This window comes from Taurulus bubalis (assembly GCF_910589615.1).
Source record: "Taurulus bubalis genome assembly, chromosome: 8".
NCBI classification, from domain to species: Eukaryota; Metazoa; Chordata; class Actinopteri; order Perciformes; family Cottidae; genus Taurulus; species Taurulus bubalis.
The window spans coordinates 25843515-25861992 of NC_136596.1; the positions used below are offsets into that span (position 1 = coordinate 25843515).

Genomic DNA, 18478 nt, shown 5'->3' on the forward strand with positions numbered 1-18478 from the left:
CTACTACTGTTACTTCAACTACTACTACTCATACTACCGTTATTTCAACTACTACTACTAATTTCAAATACTACTACAACAACTACTCATACTACTGTTATTTATACAGTAGTATATACTATAACTACTACTTCTGCGACTACAACTACAACTTTTTTTTCCCTGTGAAAGGGTTTTTACTATCTTTTTGGGGGAGTTTTTCCTGATCCGATGTGAGGTCCCGGGACAGGGATGTCATGTGTACAGATTGTAAAGCCCTCCGAGGCAAACTTGTATTTGTGATGTTGGGCTATACAAAATAAACTGAATTGAACTACTGCTTTCACTCATGCTACTGTTATTTCTACTACTACAACTACTACTTTTAATTTATCTCTTGGATTATTAAGATGTTGCAGTTTTGCTTCCAACTTTTCCATTTAAACATTAAGGATGTTCAGCAGTTCAGTTCAACGCTTTTGGGCTTCAACACTTTTCAACAGGTAGTTTATCTTTTCAACTATTTTAAGCTGTATTCAGCTATTTTCAGCTAAGTTCAGCTGTATTCAGCTATTTTCAGCTATATTTAGCTATTTTCAGCTATATTCCGCTATATTTTCAAATATTTAAGCTTTAAGCTTCAGCTTTTTGCAATCCAACGCATTTTCAGTAGGAAATGCAATTTCTAGTTATGTATGCATACTGCATTCCCAAAATGTATGGCTTGTGAAGAGAGAACATGTATAATGGAATACAGCACTAATGAGCTACAGATGACCATCAGTTTCTGAGTTGAGGTTGGCGTATAGTCCCCTGTCACATCACTCACTATTTTGAGTTCATGCTACAGCATGTTGCTAACGCTACACAATATGGAGTGGTGGAGAATTGTGGTTATTCAACAGTCATGTTTTTATTCCATTAAACCAAATATAAAAGAAAAATAATGTATGTGGGGCCCACATTAACATTGCACCTGTAATAAGAACTGGACATGGACCCAGATTCAGATTGGTCTAGAATAGTATGTAGTGTGGAGCTGATCAGTGTGTTTCTGTACTTTTCAGGTGGGTGAAAGTGATTAAATAGTATAAAAGTTGCGACACATGGGCATAACTGTTTAGAAGGCAAATATGAATGTATGTCTGTTTGGAAGTTGAATGTCATGACGTGTCCGGAATATAATGAATCACTTAGCTTAGCTAGCTAGTAACCGTAGTAACCATCTGTAGCCTGTGAGTGACAGTTGCGTGAAGTGTAGAATGTCGCCAGTGTGAATGAAGTTGTTAGTGATAATATAAGTTGATATGTGTATATATAGGTATAATAAACTGTATTCAGATTGGTCTAGAATAGCATGTAGTGTGGATCTGATCAGTGTGTTTCTGTACTTTTCAGTGTTTGTGTACTGTTGCACCTGTTAGTAAAGAAATTCTTAAAAAAACCATGCACGCTTGGATCTCCTGTGTCCAAGTGCGCAACATGTAAATAGCCATGAGTGGCATCCCCCTATATCAAATATACAAGTATTGCCCTCAACTACAGACCAGAGTTTGCAGTGAACAAATAGACTCAATAACTCCATAACCGATCAATACCAAAAGGCAACCACTAAAGCAGATTGAGCTCATTCAAACACATGAGAAATAATGCAAATATCACATTGATGGAATGACGTCAGCATTTTGGCAGCAGTACCAAAGCAATAACTTACTGCAATAATGATTGCTTCTATATATCTGTAGTCAAACAAACACTACAAAACTATTTTGATTGTGTCTAGTCCAAAGTTGATAGATTGATGACTTGAATCAAAGTCCCACCTCTGTTCAAGGGTAAACAAAAAAAGAAATGCTCAGATGTGTACAGTGTGTTGGAGTGTAGAATCAGTAGCATACATACAGTGCAAAGAGTCGTAATATGGATGCAAAGGGATGTAATGGCTTCCATTCTTACCTTTCCTAATACAGGTGTAGCTTTGGCAGAGGTTGGTCTGCAACAAAGAAGAAAATAATGCGTAGTTGCAAAATATAGTCTTCCTACAAACAAGTTGAATTGAGAGAAACACATTAAAGCAATAGTATGTACATAAGCGTGCATATGCATGTAATCTACTCGCACGAATAATTCACACCGCTTTTGGTGTGACCGCAACATAAGGAAAGATCGAAGCAATGTGAGTTTAATGAATTGTGGAGCAGAGAGTCATTGTGTATAACTTCCAAGGCAGAAGCAGAAGGCAAAACGATGTACCTCCCTACATTTCTAAAGCAGGGCAGCTCCATTAAGGGCTGGGAGACAAAGATGGACGAGGGAGAGAGGGGACTCTCCTCACATTGCTTTGCTGTCACACACAATTGAGCTGTCCACAGATTCTAAATGAATTAATTCAATTTATTTATTCGAGAACCAGAATAACCATACATATCCAGCAATGTTTGTATGGACCTTGAGACTGTTCTGAATAAAATAAAAGTAGTTGCTGCTGGTATGGAAGACAATTTTTTAGTCTTCCGACCACTCAAAGCACTTTAACACTACATTACATAATTTCACAAATTCATATACTGATGGCAGTGGTTAAGATGCCACTATTGGGAAGTAGCTAACATTCATACAACACTCACACACCGTAGGCAATTTGGGGTTAAGTGTTTCGCCAAAGGACACATCGGCACAGGCTACCAAATCCGGGGATCGAACCGCCGACCACCAACCCTCTGATTGAAAGATGACCCTGTTCACCACTGAGCCACAATCGCACAAACTAGTGGGCATACCAACACACTTTAAACCAGAGATCACACATCTGATTAATTTTGATTTTATGCTTTAGTTCAATTCTTGCTGGTTCAAGATTTGTTTTGTTCAGTACAAAACTAGCCTACTAGTCACCAGTAAGGTTAACGCTCTCATGCAAAAAGCTACTAATTTGTTCAGTGACACTGATAATTCATTAGGCTCAGTTTAGATTGAGGATTTAAAGTGTAGTCTGTTCATACATGGAACAACCCCTATCCAACCGTACTTAATACTTAAAAATGTTCCCAGATCTGTAAACCACACAAGGAAACAGAAGCACAGATCAGTTATCAATTACAACAATGTTTATGCTCCAATGCAACTGACAGTTAGTGTTTTTACATAGCAAATGGTCTAAATCAATATAATGTACTCACCTTGAGCTGCAGGTACTGGCACTGACGCAACTTTGGATACCAACAGTGGGCTTGATGACAGAACTTGGGATAGCTGTAGCATTGGTTTCAGCTGTGGCATGACTGCAGATCCATTTAGTCTCATCCATCACTGTGCGTGCAAGAGGCAGACGACCAACATCCCTCACCTTTATCAGCAGGTGGCGTCCTGTTTTGAGGATTTGAACTGCCTCATCATGGGAGATGGTGAGAAAGCTCTGACTGTTGACTTCCATGATCTGGTCACCCACCTGCACACAGACCAGTTTATTTGAAGAGAATCGGGGCATGCTCATCTTCCCTGACAGGGCTCCAGACTATGACCAAAAAGGTTGCATATGTAATGTTTTTTTGTGAGTGTGCAAGTTAAAAATTTTTGTTGTTTCAATCATGCAAGTTGATAATATAAATCGTTATATTCTGTAAATATTCTTCATTTCATTATTCTTATGTCTATGAAAGTTCAGGTTGTGCGAGGTCAGTTTAGCAAATATTATCTGTGAGAAGTGTCCGTGAGAAACGTCCGATGGTCTGTTCCTCAAGGTTCCAGGCTTTGCACTACAACAAAGGGCGGGTACAGGGGCGGCTGTAGCTCAGGGGGATGAGTGGTTGTCCTGCAACCACGAGGTAGCCGGTTCGATCCCCAGTCACCCCCATAGCTCACATGTCGAAGTGGCCCTGAGCAAGACACCCAACCCCTAACTATTCCTGCCCACTGCCCCCTATCCAGGGATGGGTCAATTGCAGAGAAGAATTTCCCCAAGGGGATTAATAAAGGATACTTTATTTCTAACACCGGCTTATCAGTATATTGACATTAGGGAAGCAGACTGGTCGTTGCACGTCCCAGTCTTCAGAGAAAAGATGAGGACATGATTCTCCTCCTTAGAAAGGTTAGAGCCAATTAGATGTTCATGACGGAAAACTGTGTATTAAAGAGCCGAACTTCTCTCACTATCGCGATTGCAGCACTTATTACTTTGTTTGTGATAAAGGAAAATAAATTCCGAGAACGAGAGAAGTTGTTTGGCTTCAGGAGGCTACACCAGGCATCCAATAATCATGAAGTGTGTATATAATCAAGAAAATGGAATGAATATGCCTGTACAACAAGCAGTGCAGTCTGAAGAGCCTCGACAAAGTCAAAGAGCCCACACATTAACAGAAAAAGGAAAAGAATTTAAGAAAGAAAAAACAAGAGTTACTACTTTGCTTTAACAGTATTTACGAACGATGGAAAGCTTTAACTAAAAATTCTCCTACAAAAAAACATCGGCACTTTTCAAAGGGAATTTTAATGGAATAATGTTTATGAATGTAGCACAAGGGAGCTTGATCACTCTCTGGGCCCTGGTGTCATCCCTTAATTACAAGCCAATCTTTGTGGGTGGCATCATATAAATGCGGTGGGGATTCCCTTCGTTCCCCACTGACGTCAAACTCGTGTCCCGCTTCCGGTCTGCCCGACTTCCATCGCAGGTATGCAAGAGTGCTGCCGTGTTGTTTTTGTCAGTCATGGTCTTCTGGTATTATAGTGTCTCTGTGATTTTTCAAATTGTCTATGGGGCTCACCCTCATCCTGCACAGGTGACTCACCTAAGGATCGGTAGGTCTCGATTACTCCGATTTTGTTATATTAGGGTGTCAGGTTCGTAACCGCGTTTTGTTTACATAGCTGCCGGAGGCAGCGCTACATACCCACCTTCCCCCTTCTGGAGCGGACAAACGTTGCCTGATCAGGGACTTTTGACGGGTTGGCGTGGAAGTTTGCCAGAAAGTGGCTGCAAAACAGGACGTTTAAGAACACTGCTGTTTTGCCTACCGTGTTTTCTATACCGTGCGCTGCTTGTCCCTACCTGACGCTGCTCAACCACCGGGCTGCCCAACCACCGGGCTTTGTTGCTCTTGACAGCGCTGCGCCCCTTCTTTGTGCCGTTTCATGTCAGGGTCACACTGTTTTAATAAAGAAAACCTCTCTGTAGCTTGAGCCATTTTATTGAGTGCGTTTTTTGACAGGGGCTGTTTAGGTCCACGTGGCATTTTTGGTTATAGTAATTGGGTAGCTGATAGTCCCCGCCGCTGGTCAGCTAACCTGATTTCTTTTGGTTGTTTTTTATTTTTCTTTCCGTGCTGTGGAGCCTGGTTAATTGTGTTCCCTGTCTTTGTAGGAGCTGCTTGGCCTAAGGTGATGGGCTTGGTGCCTTCTGGTGTGGGTGCCTCCCTTTTGTGTTCTGTGTGGTGTGCATTTGTGTGATCGGGGTGTCTCCTCTTTTAATCTGCAAGCAAAAACATACTCTTAAGGTGAAATTCCTAAGTTGGGGTTGTTGTGCTACTATTATTAAGATTGGTTAATGTGCTCGTAAAATTTAAACCAACCACACCCGCCACATGAAGAATATCAAAGGATTGACACCCTAGCTCACAATATGCGCCGCAAGCTAGACAATCAGTCACCAAGATTGTTGTTGAACAAAAGGAAGACCTGATTTGGCTGGATGCAAGCTCTGTATTCAAATGTACGATTTCCAGTGTTTCATCTCCGAACTCTAAGTGATCTAATGCTATTTTCATTCGCTCTAATCAATGCATCCTCAGAAGACAAGAAGCCTCTGCCGAGTATGTAGCCACCAAAGTTGTATTGAAGATTAGGCTGAGCAAGAGTGCCACCAAGAGAAACTGCAAAGACTTGAAGCTGAGGACAAGTTGAAAGTTGCAGACAAAGAAGCAGCTACATTAACTCGCCGTCTTCAACGAGAAAGAGAAGAGAATGTAGGATAGAAGAGGAGAGACAAGAAGCTGCTCTCTTAAATAAAATCAGCAAGAAGGGAATGCTACAAGAAAAAAGTCTGTCGAAGACTTGAAATTATTTTGCTGATCCTTTGTCTGAGAAGAGATTAGAAGGTAGCGTCTGAATTCATAGGTTGTGAGAGTCACACCGGCGTTCGCTGTGCATAATGCTAGCGAATGTGGGAGCTGCAAACGTGGCATACATGTTGTCATTTCTGGACAGTTTGACATTTTCATCTATATATTTTTTTAGCTTTGGTTGTCGAGTTGTGCATTTGAAGCATGTAGAAATGGATTACTTAGTCTTGTAGCCCATGCTTTGCTGTTTAATATAGTATATGGCATCACTACATTTGTTTAATATATATTTGTCCAATCTATGTCCAAAGACATGTCCAAGGGTACATTTCCCCCATATGGGGAGGTCAGTTTCCTAAAGGTGTTAAACAATATTGAAATAATATTCAGCTGAGCCTATTCATATACGGATAAAATGATAGATGTTAGTCTCCCAGCAATGCTGAGTTCAGGAATATATCACGATTTCAAACTGTGTATACTTCTGCTTTGATTACAGCAAAACTATAAATATTGACAAGTAAATGTCATTTGACAAAGCGTTCTATAATGTAAAACACAAGAAAATATGGAGAGTTATATCGTATTTATAATGCTAATTATAACGCTAACGCGAATTTAAAACACAACCTACTTTCACACCTCCACAAATCTGGAACATCAGTGCATAGAGTTTGAAAGATTCTCTGTTTCAGAAAGTTACAGATTTTAGTTTCAGAAACGATTGGTATTATAGTAAACTGGAGAAGAGCAGTATCAGGACTATAGTTGAAAATTAATATGTAATCTTTGAAAATGTCCATGGAATCAAAGTTAGTCCAACTCACCTAACTTCCATCATAGAAACTCCATAGTGTACTCCTTACACCGGACGCGGCTCGAAAATTCGCGCCGCGTCCACCGCGGAAGTTTACTCGCGCAAGTGAACCGAGGGTGTTCACACCAAACGCGAAAAATCGCGGCGCAAAGGGGGCGTGGCTTAGCTCTGTTGCTTGCCTCTGTGAGAGACAAGCGACGAAGCTTTCATTTCCGCTATCGACCATGTAATAATTAACCACTAGTTCTGTTTTATATTTGTTGTGGAAGTCCCAAACATGTCGGAACATGAAACGCCCTCGTATTTGGGTTCATAACAAACATCCGTAGCCGCACACAGCTCGGTGAATTTCACCGACTCCTCCAGGAACTAACAGAGCTAACAGAGCTGGTTCAGGCGGAGCAGCAGCAGTTTCATTCAGAAACGGGGAGACGGCGGTGGTGACGGGCGGAGTTTCTTAACGCTGATTGGCTGCCGCAACTTTGCGTCACGCGATTTCGCCGCCAGAGTTGGGAGAATTCAACTCACGCGAATTCCCGCCGCGTCCTTCGCTTTGTTCGCCCCAGGTTAAACGTTCTGTTCTCGCCGCCTCAAACGCGTCTATCTCGCCGCGGCGCGAATAAATCGCCAAGTCGCATAGCAGCGCGTCTGTGGATTGACTTTACATGTAATCTGGTCGCGCCGCAAATTCGCGCCGCGTCCGGTGTGAACACGGCATTAGGGCACGACTTGATATTACTCCTAATAATCTAAGTAGTATTAAACTTGTGTATTTAAATGAACAATGGCTCACATTTACCGTGTTGTCTAACCAACCTCCACGCACATGGGAGAAGTTTGCCTTCAGGACTTTGCCAAAAAGGATTTATTTTATTGCAAACCATGATATTTTGCTAAACCTAACCAAGTGGGTGTGTTGTTTAAGGAGATTTCCTGCAGAAAGGCCTGGAGGCAAACGTCCCCCGTGTGTGGGACGGGACACGTGAATAAAAGCTTCCCATGTGGTGGCCTGAATTATTGCTGGTTAGCTACAACAACAATGAGTCTGACATACCCAAGCACACGGGAGAAGTTTATAAGCCAACTTGTTAACTTTAAATCTTAATATTAGATGATTGATAAGTATAAAGTCAATTATTGAGATTCTTATGAATGAAGCACTCTCTGGATTGTTGGTCAGATTCAGGTTGGAACTAAGTTCTCCGGAGAGTAGCGAGACTTTTGGTGGAATTCAAAACTGCACATCATGGACTGAAGCCTTTTTGACTGAAAATCAAAAGGGTGGGGTTTCAGACAGAAAAGGCCACAAGCCCTTTCTGTGTCTCAAGCCCTTTCCCTGATATGTGCCTTTTACCTTCTCTCCATTGTTCCTGCTTTCACAATTTATTTCATAGCGTGTCAAAAGCGCATATCTTGATCTTCTTTCTCTCTATGTAAGGCTATTTTTTCCCAATGGGTTTGGTAAGAAATGAAACCATAAATTTGATGTTTTATTTTCATCTACAAGTAGGACACACTGTGATGTTATCATGAAAGCCATATTGAGGTTTCAGTCATATTGTTTACAGATAGGAAACACTGACTGCTGTTCCTCTTCCCTCAGGCAGGTTGAAAAAAATTGCACAAAGTGAGAGTGGCCTGCTTGTTGAGGCAGAACGCTGACCTGAAAGCACACAGCAGAGATTTAGCATGGCTAATAAAGCATTTGTGTAGACTTGTCATGCCAAGGAATTCAGATGGCTGAATGGAGCTGTAAGGCAGGTAGCAGATGTTAGCAATAATAACAGCGTAATCAGTCTAATAGAAAGCAGGTGGCAAGAATGTTACTAGATTAATCAGAATCAGACATCAAATGTTAGCACATTGCCAGAAATCTTCTCGTTACTCATTAAATCTAGGACAAAGATTTTAAGGGCCACCCCAGAGTTTGTTATTTTTTCTTGTTCTTACTAGTTCTTGATAGTTTTTTAAATTTTTATTTAGATTTAATTTCCATGTATTAGTAGGTAATCGATCACATTGACAGATTACAGTCACATTACAGTAGTAATGAATTCAAAGATAGCAGGCATGATTGTCATTGGGACGAATCTCAGTTCATCCAAAAGCAAATGGTTACTTAAAAGAAGGAAAACGACATCAAAGTGTAAAACACTGTTTGAAAAGTAGATGATGGTTTGCAGCATTCAGCAACATGGGTATGGTTTAAGATTTGTCTTGAAGTGGAAAATCAATTAGTATGATGAGTGTGGTGGGTATTTCCCTCGTAGAAAAAAGAATATACAACTTGATTTCACAGAGAACATCCGTCTTTCAGGATTTTTACAGCTCTTCCACCTCGCCAGCTGGTAAGAGCGTGAGATACTGAAGTTCAGAAAAAGATCAATTAAATATATTTTCATCCTTGGCAGTTGTCCTCAAAACACACTATGTTTAGTCTGTAGATTCACAGCACCTCATGTCTAGAGTTTTTATTTTTGTTCTCAGTCTGTCGGGAATTAATAGTTGAACTTCATGAATTTGCTTCTGACAACACTGGCTGTGAATGCGACTGCTAGACCGATTTTATTTTTGTCAGCATTCAGAAGTTGATGGCTGGATTCATGGGAGGCAGAAAGAGACAAAATCTAAATGTGCTTAGTAGTGTCTTTTGTCACTAAGATGGCACTGCGGATGGCAGCCTCTGCTGAACTCAAGTTGTCAGCTATCTCTCTCTGATTGCATTCACAAGGGAGGAACATTCGACAATTCAATGTTTTTCACACAACTAGTGAGATTTTAGGTGGAGGAGAAATTTGGACACGACTGGACTGCAGGAGGATCCCCTAACACCATACTGCACAACTGTGTTTGCTGTTCAAGTCTTCAGGTTTCTGAGATCCATAATCACCTAATGTGACATCGACTCCATCATCAAAAAGGCCATCAGAGGTACCAGCTTTGGAAGTTCAACCTGCCTCAGCTGCTGCTGATCTAGTTCTATACTGCACTTATCTAGTATGTTCTCTGCTTTTCCATACAGGAAAGGAACAGACTACAATGGACAGTGCAGTCTGCAGAGATCATTGGTGCCATCCTGCCCTTCATCCAGGACATATAAACCTCCAGAGCCAGGAGACATCAATGCAGAAATCAAACCCTGGAAACAACTCGTTTCAGCATCTCAAACCAGCCACGAGAGCCATTTCTTTGATGTTTACAGTATATGAAGACATACACCTGTTTTTTTTTCCCACCGACTTGTATGTACATAGTAGTTTTAGGCTTACCTCCTTGTAAAGCTTTGCTGTCTTTGTTTTTACCTGTATGTTTATTTATATCTTGCTTGTGTCTTGCTTGTAAAACACCGTAACGTGATGAAACATGCCGTAACTCCCCGGTCTGGTTCAGTTCATGCAGTGTGCCGGCGGATCTGGCTGCAGGTTTTGTTTTTTTGTTTTTACTCAAAGTAGAATGAATCAAATCACATAGCTAGTTGGGCTTAGCTAACAACGTGACGTCGTGGTCATAAGAGGCCCAGATATTGATCGGATGATGTGAATGAAAGAGTTTAAGGAAGGTGCAGGTCAAAACAGACGTGAGAGGAGCAGTACAGCTTTCCACTGTCCCAGTGTTTCATACATATTGATAAAGCAGGGTATGTTTTTTTCATCCGATTCATCGAAAAAATAATGAACCGATTATTAAAATAATCGTTAGTTGCAGCCCTACCTAGAATAGTTTATTTTTATAGATAACCTCAGGTAAACTATATCAAAGAAGAAGGATTCACTCATTAGATTGGACATGGGGAAGGTTTTGTGGTGTATTCGTGTTACGGACAGTGTCCTATAGTGATGGCGAGATGAAGCTTCCTGAAGCATTGAAGCTTTCCATCCAATTGGTTCGCTAATGGGCCGAAGCTTCACGGAGCTTCATTTGCTCTACTGCACCACCAAGTGGACAATACATGTAAAACAAGCAGAGTGATCATAACGACACCATGGCTTTGGTGTGTGAAGCTTTAAATTTAATAAATGATGTTTGTGACGCCAATACATATTGTGTCTATCTTTATGATATAATGGCGGGGTCAAAATCAAAAGTCGAAACAAATTGGGAGAGGGTTGTGATGTGACTGTGGGTCAGTGGTTAGATATATCCGACTTTCAGTCAGAGGATCGGTGTTTCGATCCTCGGCTCCGTTAGTCCATGTTGATGTGTCCAATTTTTTAAGTAAAAATAAGAACTTTTCCACAGTGCTGGGCTTTTTGAGACTATTTCGCCTGCTTTATAAAATACCCTTTCACAGGCACACATGAAGCTGGGTACAGAGAGGAGGGGGGAATCCATTGAGTTTCGCTGCCCCTTATATTTCAAAATCGCACGGCAAACCCACGAACCATTTTCTGAATCAGTCACGTGGTACGGCCGGCTCGCGAGGCTTCGAACGTCATCGACACAAGCCTCGATACGCGCTTCACCAAAATCTACCTGGATTACTCGACACGTCCATCGAAGCCTCGACACGAAAGGACACATCACTAGTGTCCTATATGTCTAGTATGCGTACATGTATTGTGTTTTGTTTTGTTGTTGCTTTGTCTTCCCCTCCTGTTGTCTTTCTCATACTTCAGAGATGTACACACCTGGTTCCAATCATCCAATCACCCCACCTGTTCCAGATCTCCAATCAACCAGTCCCCCTTTTAATAGTACTCTGTTAAGTCTCTCTCTGCCTCAGGTCTCTGTGGTTGTGTTGAGGACTGACTGACTGACTGACTGACTGACTGACTGACTGACTGACGGTTTGTCTTTAGTTACACCACCTTTGTTTAAACTATATTTCTTGTTAGCAGCCTACTTTCGTTTTGTTGTTGTCTTTGTCAATTCCTTTTGTTGTGCGCATAGGGTCAATGAGGACAGGTAAGATACCCTGGGGTTTACATATTGCATACACATAGGTTTACCTGTTGTTAATACCCTAGGCTAGAGTGAGCACCATCCCCTGTACTTTTCGGTGCAAAGCACCTGTAAATGGGGGGGAGGAGGAGGGGAATGTTTTTTTTGTTCTTTTCTTTGGTGCCACTGACAGTCCTTGTTGTTCCCTGTGTTGCGTTTTTGTGTGTTTTGTGGTGTGACCATACCCTCACTTGTCTAAATCTGCTGTTTTTATATTGCGTCCCACTCCGAGCCACCACGGGGCGTAACAAATAGCAATGCTATTAAAACACGTTGAGTTTTGGTACCTTTAGTGCACCAGCATCTGCAGCAGATCCAGGGTCCACTCCAGTGATGTAGATCCCCAGTCCATACTCAGCACCACCTCTGATCATTAGGCCCAGAGAGCGACCACCGTCCATATTTAGGTTTGCCTGCAGGGAAGATATGACATTTAGATCCCTCAGTGTTCTCTGTAAACCTAACTGTTAAGTGTAGAATTAGTACAACATGGAACAAGCTATTAGGCATCCACAGGGGTCATATTTGGGTGTGTTCGTGTAAACTCAAGTCAAGATACAGTGGGATGCGTCAGTAACAATCAATGCAATTTGCTATCTCTATTTCTGTGCTTTGCACTTAAGGTATCACACGCACTGTTGCTTAGTTTACTAAGAATAGTATGCATGTCAAAACGGCAATAGCTTTTAAGAGCATGGTTTTTAAGTAGTATGAATCGTTGCACTCTGAGGAGTGGTGATTGGATGCACCAGCACATTTCATGCTATGTATTAGATCAGCCTGCAACAAGTTCACAACTTTAATAAGGGGACTGTCAGCTGGCTGGCAAACCTGAACCACCGGAGACATTCCAGAATCCTTTGTAAATAATGTCCGTAAATAATGTTTGTATCAACTACAAACTCTTCTTTTTTGTAATTTTCTTGCTGTATTAATGTGTGATAACATGATACAGGTAACTAGTGGTGTAACAGACCACTGTTCTGTGATCCATACAGATTGCTCCTCACAGTTCGGCACGCATGTGAACCGAGGATTGATTACACAATTCAACAAATAATCACAGTGGGAAGTTTTACTCACGATCGTAATCCGCCAAAGAGTAGTAAAATATATGAGCATGACATCTGCATTCATGGTTTTTTAGTCGCAGATCTCTGATAACACAAGAAAAAAGAAAATCTTAAAGTGGAAGTACTAAAGTTACACTAGAGATGTATAAACTTGACATCTGCAAGTCATCAAACAACCAGTCCGTGTTTAAATTGAAACAAAGAGAATAGAATTTTGGGGCAGCTGCAGCTCAGGGGGATGAGTGGTCGTCGGCTCGATCCCCTGTCCCCCCATAGCTCACATGTCTGCTCTGTTCAGTGAAAATGAGTATTGGGTAATGTCAATAACGTTATGTGTAATCTTGTAAAATTTAGTTTTAAGAAATTTTAATAAATACAGATGTTTGAAGGAGTTGTTTTCACAACAACATAAATCATTCTCTGAATTATCATCTGCTCTTCTGAATTGTTCAGTTGTGGCGAGGTAATGTCCAGAAAGTGACGAGTTCACTGGTCATTGCTTTTCAAATTCACAAATCACATACTTAAATAAATCCACTTTCTGTACAGTATCAAATGGATTAAACCACTGGTTGTCAAACTTTGTGTCACACCCCACTTTGAAGACAAATTTTCATGCTCAAACCCCCTCAAAGTTAGTCTCCAAACTGTACAGTAGTTTACAAAAGCAAAACGAAAGAAACACACTATATGTAAAACTGAACAACAGAAACTAGGAATCTTAGGTCAAAATATCAAAGTGGATTTAGAAAAAGAAGGGGAACATTGGATCCAATAGCATGTCAGAAGCAGAGGTGAGGAAGGCACAAGTGAATAAGGAGGTGGTGGTAGCTGTATTTTGTCATGTGGAAAAGGTGTATGATACACTGTGGAAAGAGGGAAAAATATATTTATATGATAAGGATCTGAAAAGGACGGACTCGTAGATTTTTCAGGAATGTAAAGCGAAGAAAGACAGTCACGTGCACAGATAGACCCCTAGTGGTGCTCATGCACCTGCCCTTTTGCCCTGGATGAGAAAAGTGCCCCTTCTGCTGGATCCCAATTTTTTTCTTCATTCATCAGTATTTAAAAATACAAATTACTCTCGGTCATCAATTCCCCCCAAATGTGTTTTGATATCTGACGGGGCATTTATTGGAGTTCTTGTGAGAATGTTGTCCTCCTCGTCCTCCTCCTCCTCCGACAAACAGGTAATGACGGTGTTTGTGAAATCCCTCGATGGTGTTTGGTGATAAATTAACCATAACATTAGCGCCACTGAAAACATTACGTCGCAACTGGTCCGACGTTTCCTAAAAAAATAAAAACAAAAACTCACGAAATCCGTGATTTCAAAGCCTTGTCCAGCTGTTTACTGACGTTTGTCATGTTTAATGAAGAGAGAGAGGGAGAGATATACAGGCAGACCTCTTCTTTGTGTTATTGTATAAATGCCGTTTAGACAATTTTGAAAGTATGTTGAATGTTTATAAATGTCACGAGAATTCACAGCTAGAAAAAAATTACAAAAATGCAATTAACTTGGCATTCATCCTCTGCATAGAAATCTCCACCCCAGCATATGAAGTCACTGCTCTTGCAGCAAGAAGAAAGCCTGGACCACTCCACAGCCTACCAGCTAATTGATGGTGTAATTATCACAATACAAGCATTGAGGTCTGAGGAGAAGTTCAGGAGATATTTCAAGGTGCGTCAGAGAAGGCTCTCAACATTCCTTTACCTATTGTTGTGCCTGGTCAGGAGAGGAAACGGAAAGTTGCCTGTTATTCATTTAGTCAATTTGATAATTTGAGTTAGTTTAACAAAAATAAATATATAAGTTAAAAATATCCTACTATGTTTCTTATTTATTATTATCACCACCGCCAGCCACTCCAGCACATCCATCCCCATCATATAAAAAAGTGGTTTTAGACATTTACATGAATTACCATTGTATTCATATATTCCACTGCTTTTGTGAACCTAAGACCTTTGGTAAAACAATCTATAGCACCAAAACCGTTCGTCCACACAAAATCGAGTTCACTTGTGCCTTAGGACAATGGTGCCTCATTATATAGAGCGCCGACATTGTTCTGCAATTTTTTTAATGTAAAACACATGGGTATCTATCATATGCTAAGGTGAATTTAAGAAATGTAAAATCAAATGACCCCCGACTCCAAAGGGTTAACGTAGCAATCCATTAACGCCGACAATGATTTTATCATGCGTTAACAGCATGTTTTTTTTGTTTGAGCATTGGGAGGGGCTTAACACTACTACACACATCAAGTGAGAAAATGGAGACACGTACTGCACTCTTAAACGGACATTTTCATTTAAAATCTCTACCAGACGGCGTAGTGGATAAAAGCAAAGCTATTTGTAACCACTGCAAACTGGAATTATCGCATCACCGGAGTACTACGAGCCTGAAGTACCACTTAAGGCGTTACACAGCATCAATGTCAGCCAACCAGCTACCCAAACAACCAGTGGCGCGAAACTTCGGCAGACTACTTTGGCTGCGCCATGTGCGAGAACTGTCGACAAACCAACGCAAGAAAAATTAACAAGGGCCTTAGCCAAGTGGATAGCAACCGACTGCAGGCCGATTGCTGTAGTGGAAGACGTCGGTCTGAGGAGCGTTCTTAGAATCCAACGAATGACTGCGCGTATGAGCCTCCCTCAAGACACACCATCGTGAGAAATACACGAGTTGTATGAAACGGAGCGGAATACAAAAGTGGCGGCGTTACAACGTGCAGCAACTGTTGCTCACTGGAGACTACTGGACATAACCACAGTTATCTCAGAGTTACAGTTCATTATATTGATGAACTGTGGGTGCTGCTTCACATGCTTGGTCATGAAAACAAAGACATTTTGAAGAAACGTGCGCAGAACATTTTATTCATGTTGCAGAGCAGTGGAATGTTTCCATTAAAGTCAGCACACTTAGCACGGATAGTGCAATAAATATGATGATGCTGCTGCGAGACATCTGCCGTTCGAACATGTCCCTGCGTGCACACTCTCCAGCGCTGTCACGGTGTCTCTGCAGAACAGTGCGTTGGACAATGTCCTGGCCAAATGCAGAAAAGTTGTGGGCCACTTCAAACACAGTGCTGCTGAATTAGAGCAACAACAAATTGAAAATGAACAGCCACTGAGTCCTTGCCACACACAACACCAAGATCGCCATGGCAACTACACAGCTGAAATGGACACGCTAATGGAGCCCTGAGGGATATTTTTTGTACTGTATATTTTGTAAGTGAATGCAATACTTTAAGCAGACTGGTCGTTGCACGTTCCAGCCTTGTGAGAAAAGACGAGGACACGATTCTCCTCCTCTTAGACATGTTAAAGCCAATTAAATGTTCATGACGGAAAACAGTGTATTAAAGAGCCGAACTTCCGGCTGTTCGGGGTGTTTTGGGACGGTCAACCTGCGTGTTGACTGGACGACTCCCCCCTGCTATCGCGATTGCAGCACTTGTTACTTTACTTTTGATCAAGGAAAATAAATTCAGAGAATGAGAGAAGTTGTTTGACTAAGTTCTTCCGGACGCTACACTAGGCATCCAATAACTGACACACACACACACACACACACACACACACACACACACACACACACACACACACACACACACACACACACACACACACACACACACACTTTCAGAAGCAACAACATCTGAGTCACTTAAAGAAGAAGTTAGCCCTATTGGTTGCTTCATCAGAGTCTGATTCTGAACAAGAGGAAGATTCAGTTAAGAACAGTGTGCGTCGATACAGAGCGGAGCCCACCATCAGTACAGAGGCCTTTCCGTCAGAGTGGTGGTCCAAACATGCAGGCTCACACAGCAGTCTAGCCTCCATTGCACAGAAGTACTTGGCCACACCTGCAACATCTGTACCCTGTGAAAGGTTGTTTTCTCTTGCTGGTCATATTGTTCAGAAGAAGAGAAGTTCTTTATCATCTGAAAACGTAAATTACCTTGTGTGTCTTAAGTCGGAGGAATGGATAAAAAAAAAGTTGATGTTAAAAGTTAATTTTGTCATTGTGTAACTGAAAGTGTTTTTGTTTTTTTCCTTTGACTGAGATTCTCCAAAGGAAATCCAGAGGCTTTACAGACTATAACGTCCCCTGCACAGTAAATTCCAGCTGTGTACTTTTTTTTGTGCTAGACTTTACCTCTCTAACAAGGAACCTTACTACTGAACATAGACTGTTTATGCTGCTGCCTAATAATAGACAAATGTTTCTTCTGGTACCTGTTCAGAAAAAAAAGAAAACTGATTTATATACTGTGGTGGTGGGGGCGTGGTAGGGTCAGCTGCAGACGGAGTGTGGGAAGTGGCTTAGGGAACAGTGCCAGGAAGAGGCCTAATTGGCCTCAGCTGAATGTAATTGTGTCTCTCCCTGATAAGCAGGTGGAGGAACGAATGTGGGAGAAAGGTCAGAGCCACAGTCGTGAGACTGTGCTAGATATAACCATTGTCACAGGCATTTGGCGTTCAATAAATGATTGGAGAACCCATACACTTGTGTGCTGGTCTTTGTGCGAGGGGAAACACCACGGGGATAACGGGAACACGTTACATATACTATATAGTGTATTGCATGTTAACTTGCTGTTGCTCCGAGAGTGCCTGTTATGATGTTCTGATAACAATACTTAAACAAAAGCGTGCAATACACTAGTTTTTAATCAGGGCTCCAGACTGCGACCAAATGGTCGCATTTTGCGCCTAAAATTAGACACAGTGCGACTAAATGTTTCATCTACTCGCGTGACCAGTAAATTAGCTTTTTTTTTTTTATTAAATATTTTTGTTGCTGACAAACTTGTTCTACACTTCAGCCCGAAAGGAGACGAAAACAGAAGAAGAAGAAGGCTGGCCAATGTGTGAGAGCGAATGACCACTGTGATAGGCTAATGTGTGAAAAGAGGTGGGTCTTGGGGGGAGAGGGGGGAGGTTAATCCCGCGAATCCACATAGCGGTGTCTCCTGTAAACAATGGTGAAGCGGACTATCAGTTTGTACTTTCTTCCTAAACATAACGATCTAGAGAAGACAAATCCCGAGATTGAGTCCGACTTAGATTGTGAGGAAACGGTCGTGGCGAAAAAAGGCAGGAAATTCAGCTTTCGCGATGAGTGGCTGCGCGAGTTCACCTGGCTGAGGTGTTTCAGGGAGACTAATTCAATGAACTGCAAATTCTGCTGTCGATACCTACAACATGCGGGGAACACGGAATTTGTTGATAAGACTGGCACTACACAATTAAAAGACGACATGCTGATCAAACACAACGCCAGTCAGAAACATAAAATGTGCAATGAAAGTGCAGCTCCACTCCCAGTAGCTAATTACAAGGGCTGGCCAACACAGGCACCTTATCCCCCAACAAGGGGCGATCTTTTGTAGGAAGTGTTATTGCACAAGTTATGTCTACAACTTGTTCTGTTGTTGTCAGAGCATAAATATTATTTTTGTATTTTTAAGCTGTATAACTGGTGTATGTTATTAAAACTATTGCACAAGTTTATAAGATTGTAGTTTATGCATTTATTGTCAAAGTATTTATCAGTAATACAGTGAAAA

At 41.5% G+C, this 18478-nt stretch overlaps 1 protein-coding gene across 1 annotated transcript in view; it reads right to left on the minus strand.

The window, feature by feature from the left end:
- LOC306740769 (whirlin-like) overlaps positions 1 to 18478 on the minus strand; it is a gene marked incomplete at both ends in the record, with an annotated part of 83906 nt that overhangs the window by 24439 nt on the left and 40989 nt on the right. Inside the window, 3 exons of the mRNA XM_079222997.1 lie at positions 1936 to 1972; positions 3159 to 3427; positions 12087 to 12212. Coding sequence (XP_079079123.1) covers positions 1936 to 1972; positions 3159 to 3427; positions 12087 to 12212 — 432 coding nt within the window. The remainder of the gene's footprint in view (positions 1 to 1935; positions 1973 to 3158; positions 3428 to 12086; positions 12213 to 18478) is intronic.